Below are 6,324 nucleotides of genomic sequence, written 5' to 3' on the forward strand. Positions count from 1 at the left end.
TCGCGCAGCTGCATCACGCGCTGCAGACCCTCAAGGCGACAGTGAACGCGCTTCGAGACCGAGACGTCGTTCTCTCGACCCCGAGCTCGACGAGCGACCTGCCCGCGCCTGACCCCGCCGTTATCCTGGGCATCGGCGCGCCCTCACCCGCGCCCGCGACAGGCCCCGCCGTGATCCTGGCCATCGACGCGGCCTCGCCCGCGCCCGCGCCCGCGACCGGCCCCGCCGCCGAGCCGCTCGCCGTGGACGAGGAGGAGGCGCCCGCGTCCGAGAAGCCGCTCGCCGTGGACGAGGAGGAGGCGCCCGCGTCCGAGAAGCCGCTCGCCGTGGACGAGGAGGAGGCGCCCGCGTCCGAGAAGCCGCTCGCCCTGGAGGAGAAGGCGGCCGCGTCCGACAAGCCGCTCGCCCTGGAGGAGAAGGCGGCCGCGTCCGAGACTCCGCTCACCCTCGAGGAGAAGGCGGCCGCGTCCGAGACTCCGCTCACCCTGGAGGAGAAGGCGGCCGCGTCCGAGCAGCCGAAGGCGCTCGCCCTGCAGGAGAAGGCGGCCGCATCGGAGAAGCAGCAGTCGCTCGCCCTCGAGGAGAAGACCGCCGCGTCGGAGAAGCTGATGGCGCCCATCAACGCCAACCTCGCCGACCCGGAGGCACACGACGCCTCAGAGGCCACCGCAGACGCGTTCCGCCCAGGCTCAACCGATGGGCCCGCTCCGGATGCCGCCGGCGTGGAGGATGATGCCGCAGCGTGAGTACTCTGCGATGGGAGGCGAGAACACGCCGAGATTGGAACTCAATTCGAGGTATGGAGGTACATTGGCTGTAGGATGTCGAGATTGAAACTCTGTTTCTCCAATTCGAGGTAGTATATTGCCTGCAGGATGTGCAGATTGGAACTCAGTAGTTTGATTGTGGACAATTGTGCTTGTTTGGTCGTTCTTCTTGTGTGATACCTGATCAGAATGGAAGTTTTTCAACTTTCTGCACAATCACAAATACATTTGTCCTAGAGCTCCATGTCGTTTATCACTGTAGAATTGTGCTTGTTTGATATGCTATTCTTACAATTTTTTGTTGTTTGATTGTGGATTAGAACAAATCAGCAGGCGTCCTTGCTTGATCTTTGTTCTTGTGTTGTTGTGGGTTAGAACAGCAAGTTTTTCAACTTGCATGATGATTGACAAAGTGCATGAATTAAATTTCTCATGCACAATCACTTTGACAAATACATCTGTCCTATGGCTCCATGTTGTGTGTCACTGTAGTATTGGATTTCAGTTTGTTGCATACTCTCAAATTCTCAATGTTCTCCTGTATTATGTTTTGTCTATCTTCCTTTTCCACCAAGCAGCATAGTTGTAAGGTTTGTAACATAAAACTTCAGCCTCAGTGACAAAATTGATAGACACTACCTCCAACCCACAATATAACGTCTTATATTATGGGACGGAGGGAGTACATGAACAACAAGAAGAGATTCAGATATAAATAGTCCGATTTTGATGCACCAGACGAGATCCGCAAACACATAAAAACGCTACAAGTAAAACTGAAGAAAAATCATCCTCAGATTCATGTAAACCTCTTTCTGAGAATCGATTCAATCATGTTCTTGAAAAAAGAATCGATTAAATCAACGGGGCCTTTCATTCATGGCTCAATCAACGGGGCTCTTCATTCACTAAATAAAAAGGAGGATTCGGCAGCCACAAATGCCGAACCACCTGCAAAGAACAGCCACAGCCTGTAGACTTCCATGGCGAAACAGCACCTTCTTCAAGGGGCAGCGTGCATCAATCGCCAAATGTTGGAAGCATGCACTGGATGACGGGTAAAATTGAGCATCAGAGAACCTGAATAATGTGCAGTTGTCTTACTAAAGTAACATTAACATATGCATAACTCAGATAACAGACATTGCACAGCTAAGACAACTTGGCAGTTGACACCAAAGATTCAACGGCATGGCATCGGCTGCAAGGCTCCAGGATATTTAACTTGACCATAGAGGGGACTTTCCCCAGAACGTATCTTCTGATGGCCAAGAGCGCTTTCTGTGCCTCCACCAGGCTATCCCCATCCATGAGGGGGTGACACTTGTCAAATTTTGTGACAGCGCAACTAGGATGACATGTGGTGTCCAGCGTAAGGCAGTCGAGTGATGTTGTATTCTCGAGGATATGACATGTTAGCTCAACCAAGCTCTTTGCCGAGCAAAAGCCAGTGATCGTCACACTCTTGAGCTTGTCATGGCGCTGCTGCGGGATCTGCCTCAGATCATGTGAGGGCTCTCCAAGAATCGAAGCATGCCCCATGCGATGCTGGGATATCTGCATAGGACCAATATCAATGCCACTGCTCTCCAGAGAAACCAAGATACCAAATACTATTGAAGGATGAAATAACTTACAGCTAATACAAAATTCTCCAAGCAAGGAGAAGCATCGAGAAAAGAAACCAGAGAAAGATAATCATAAGCTCCGGAAAGAGCCATTCCCACTAATGAAATCTGCAAGAGCTTGAGGTGGAGAAACTTGCTAGATAGCATCGGTGTGTTCACCATCTGCATAAAGACATCTGAGACCTTAATTGCATTCCAATGTATCACTACTTTTATCGGCAGGCATAGCAAGTCCATAATAATCATCTAAAGTTTCAGAGTATACCTCATTCGGTGATGATATGGTAAGTGTTTCAACATTTGGGGCAATAGACAAAAGATTGTGCCGAGCATAACAGACAATGTTGGTCTGGCGGAAGCATATCATGCGTAGGGTTTTCACTTGCAGTGAGCCCCCAAGTGAGATTTGACCTATGAAACCTTCGAAGTAAAAAGTGGTGAGATTTGGAGCATTGCTCTCTACCACCTGCAGCCTATCACAATCAGCCACCTCCAGAAAACGGAGACGCTGCAGCAGAGAAGGTATCTTCAAGGAAATTATCTCCTTGCAGTACTGGAGTATCAAGCACACCAAAGCGGGAGAATTGGAAAGGAGACACCATAATTCATCCCCAGTAATCCGCGTGCAACACAGGCGCAGTCTTGTCAGGCTTCTTAGGCAACCAAGACCAGCTGTGGGACGCAAGGTACAGTAACACAGGTCGAGATATTGAATTGAGTTTCCGCTCCCGTTAGATAATAGTGAACATGGGAAGTTATACACTGAAATGATGGGTACAGCATTCTCAAAAACAATGGTGGGTAGAGGCAGCGTCAGGATCAGTTCTTCAATCCCTGGAGTAACAGCAATACGAAGCCAACTATCAAGATAGGTGAAGTCGATGTTGTCACAACTATAGAGATCAATGTCTAGTGTCTTCACGCCGATGCCTGAGCGATTTTGCATAATCAGGTCAATCTTGCTGATAAGATCTCTTGTTATTACATCCCTAGACGCATTTCTATTCAAGCCAAGTGTTCCCAGACTGAATGTAAGGTTGGGACGGAATATCCAGTTGCGTCGGAATGTGTGCGATGCGCAAGCAGCACGAGCAGCATCTCTAAGTGTCATTTTGGCATGAATATGCCGCAAGATATCCTGCATGCAGCAGACATAGGAGAATACACTCATTAGAATTATAGATGCAAGAAAATAGATTGAAAAAACTCAGATAAAATCATAAAATAGTAATCCCTAAGAATAAATGGTGATTCAGTCTGCCTATATGTTTGAATTAGACATCATAAAGGGAACAGTGCAACCAGTGATGTGAAGACATGCATGGAAGCATGGATACTTTTTTTTTTGGAGAAAGGAGAACACTGATTAGGGCTGCTCGACACCTCAGGAAGGTAACGAAGTATTCAAAGGAAATGATTATGTAGTAAAAAATGTTTATAACCCCATCCTTCTAGTCCGAATGTGGCACACCGCATTTTAAGCTTGGCTATAATTCTGGGTATACTCTATTAGTTGGTATCTTCCTGCCTCCACTCCAGGGAGAGGTACAACCTAGATTGCAGCGATATCGATACGTGTATCAGTATCGGGGCGATACGGATACGTAAACACATCATTTCTGAAAAGCGTCAATACAAGAATAGGTTTGACTATTTTTTTAAATAATATAAAGAATATGTTATCAATTAAGCATCAAGCCATTTAGTATATATTTAGTCAGTACAGCCCATTATCTTCTATCTTATCCATGATTCCAACAAAAGCAAGAACCAGCAGCCAAAGGGTAGCAGCAATTTACCAAACATAAAAGTTCAGTTAGAGAGAAAGGGAGGAGGAAATCAGAAGCCTTCCATTAGATAGAATTCTACAGGATAGTGGGGGGACGAGGAGCGGGAGCACCGGGGAAAGGAGCCCACCACCAGCACTACTAGAGCGTGAGAGGTATCGTGGAAGTATCGGTGTTTTCTTGGGTATAACATAGGTCCCAGGTTTTTGGATGTCGTTTCTTTCAACTAACTCTTCTATGACAGCATTACGAGGCTGATGCTTGCACCATAGCCAAACGTGTCTTAATTTTAGAGAGGACTTTCCTCTTATTACAAACTGTAGCAGTAGAAAATTAGAAACATCTTGTTTGGAGGGCTGTTGGATGGAGTTCGCTGGTGGAATTCAAGCCAGATCCTGCCATTCTCTTCCTTGGCAGAAATTTAGTAAGTCTGCATGAATTTAGCTTCAACAGTTGATTTCCTCTCAAACTCCATGTACTTTTTATACAACTTCCTCTAATTTACTCCTGACAGATACCACGGGCTACAAAATCCAAAAGTAAAACATCTCAATCCAAACTAGACACCTACCCAAATCCCCAGCAAACCCTCCAAAACACAATCTACCCCCTCTTCATCCTGGAGTGGAGACAAGCCAGAGTCCTTAGATATCATTGCAGTGATAGAAAACTACAAAGAACAAAAAATCCTATGGAAACCTCCAAATTACTATTCATAAGCTACAACAAGTACACATGCCTACAGCTTAATAACCAAACGAAACAGTGCCTTTGAGAGCCCCCATCCACTCACTTTCCGTTCAACATCCTGCCTGTAAACCCTCAGGAACGAAACATACCAAGAAGCGGTAGAATACATGTCCATTGTTATCCAGCAAGCACAAGCTTGCCCGTGGTTTCCAACAGAGGAAATGTGATTTTTACTTGAAATGGGTGGAATTCTTAAGTATCAGCATCATGTACCTCTGGAAGATCGGGACAAGATATTCCTCTGTCCACATGATAGTTATCATCTTGCTGGCAGCGCAGACTCTTTCTTTTAGCCACCAAAGCAACCGGTCCACCTGCAATAGACCACAGTTATGGTGAGAACAGGCATTAGAATGCAAGCTCAAGGATATCGTGTGTTGCACATCAGATCCTATTTCTGAAAATCAAGAAGATTTCCCTCTAGGTGCAGGTTATCTGAGAGGATTGCATCCTTGACTCAACACACTTAATGGATGCTGCCTTGCCCTCCAGTCAAAATAGCTTTTGAATTATTTCTGCTGTAATTTCTAGGCAGGGTAATAATCTCTTCAGGCAGAAGTCACCATTGGCACTTAAGAAGGAACTAGGACAGAGATTTGGTGTCCAGTTTTCGTTCATATTCCCCAATTTTGTGCCCAAGTAAAGATAGGCTGGCCGACGTAGATCATCCCAGTGATCGAGCTTGGTCCAATTCTCACCCAAATAGAATCCCCACCTATGCTGCCACACACACAAATAAACAGTTCTTCCTCTACCAACAGATCTATGTAACACACTAAGAGAATATACAAAACAAAAGCAAAAAAATAACTGAGAGGCGGAAAGAAGGAGAGAGTGCAAGCAGGAGCCTTACGGTCTCGGATTCGCCGGCGGCAGCGCAGCCTGTGCCGCTTCCTGGACATGAGGAGCCTCATCAGTGTCGAATCCTGCGTGAAGCGATGTTTAGGGGGAGCAGGAAGGGCAATCGAGATTTTTCAAGCCCGGGCCTCGACCCAAGACGCGAGGGGAGGTGGAGGAGATCGCGCCGGCGGAGGAGCTAGGGAGGAGTTTGGTCCGGGCTCCGCTGGGGACGAGGTGCTGAAGTGGCTTCAAGGATATATTTTGGCAAGGCAATATCAAAGGCCCTTAAGAAACGGAAATATTATCTGGCTTACGCTTCCTGGGAGGCCAACCCTAGCGAACGCCTCTAGGGTCGCATGATCTCCATCCCATGGCTGGCAGTTTTTGGCCAAAAAATACATTACGCTTCTTTGGTGTCTCTGCAAAGCAAGGAATGATTTTCTATTTGATAAGGCGAAATCTCTTCCTCATCAAGTTCACATTGCTGCTTTTGCGTTAACCTTTAATGTGTATGACAATGTCCTTCTCTTGAATCAGGCTCCAACTCCAACT

General features: G+C 46.9%; 1 protein-coding gene across 2 annotated transcripts; it reads right to left on the minus strand.

Moving 5' to 3' along the window:
* Positions 1-1,471: 1,471 nt before the first annotated feature.
* Positions 1,472-6,019, minus strand: LOC119311018. Of its 2 annotated transcripts, XM_037586645.1 has the most exons (6): positions 5,786-6,019; positions 5,146-5,246; positions 2,661-3,533; positions 2,405-2,557; positions 1,911-2,324; positions 1,472-1,814 (listed from the first exon to the last, which is right to left on the minus strand). In XM_037586645.1, exons 1-5 carry the CDS (start codon positions 5,844-5,846, stop codon positions 1,920-1,922), a joined length of 1,593 nt encoding a protein of 530 aa, XP_037442542.1. In that variant the 5' UTR covers positions 5,847-6,019; the 3' UTR covers positions 1,472-1,814; positions 1,911-1,919. The 2 variants fall into 2 exon arrangements, with proteins under 2 accessions (XP_037442542.1, XP_037442541.1); XM_037586644.1 differs by having other exon boundaries at positions 1,472-2,324.
* Positions 6,020-6,324: the final 305 nt, after the last annotated feature.

The sequence above is a fragment of the Triticum dicoccoides genome, chromosome 5B (assembly GCF_002162155.2).
Source record: "Triticum dicoccoides isolate Atlit2015 ecotype Zavitan chromosome 5B, WEW_v2.0, whole genome shotgun sequence".
Classification (NCBI taxonomy): domain Eukaryota; kingdom Viridiplantae; phylum Streptophyta; class Magnoliopsida; order Poales; family Poaceae; genus Triticum; species Triticum dicoccoides.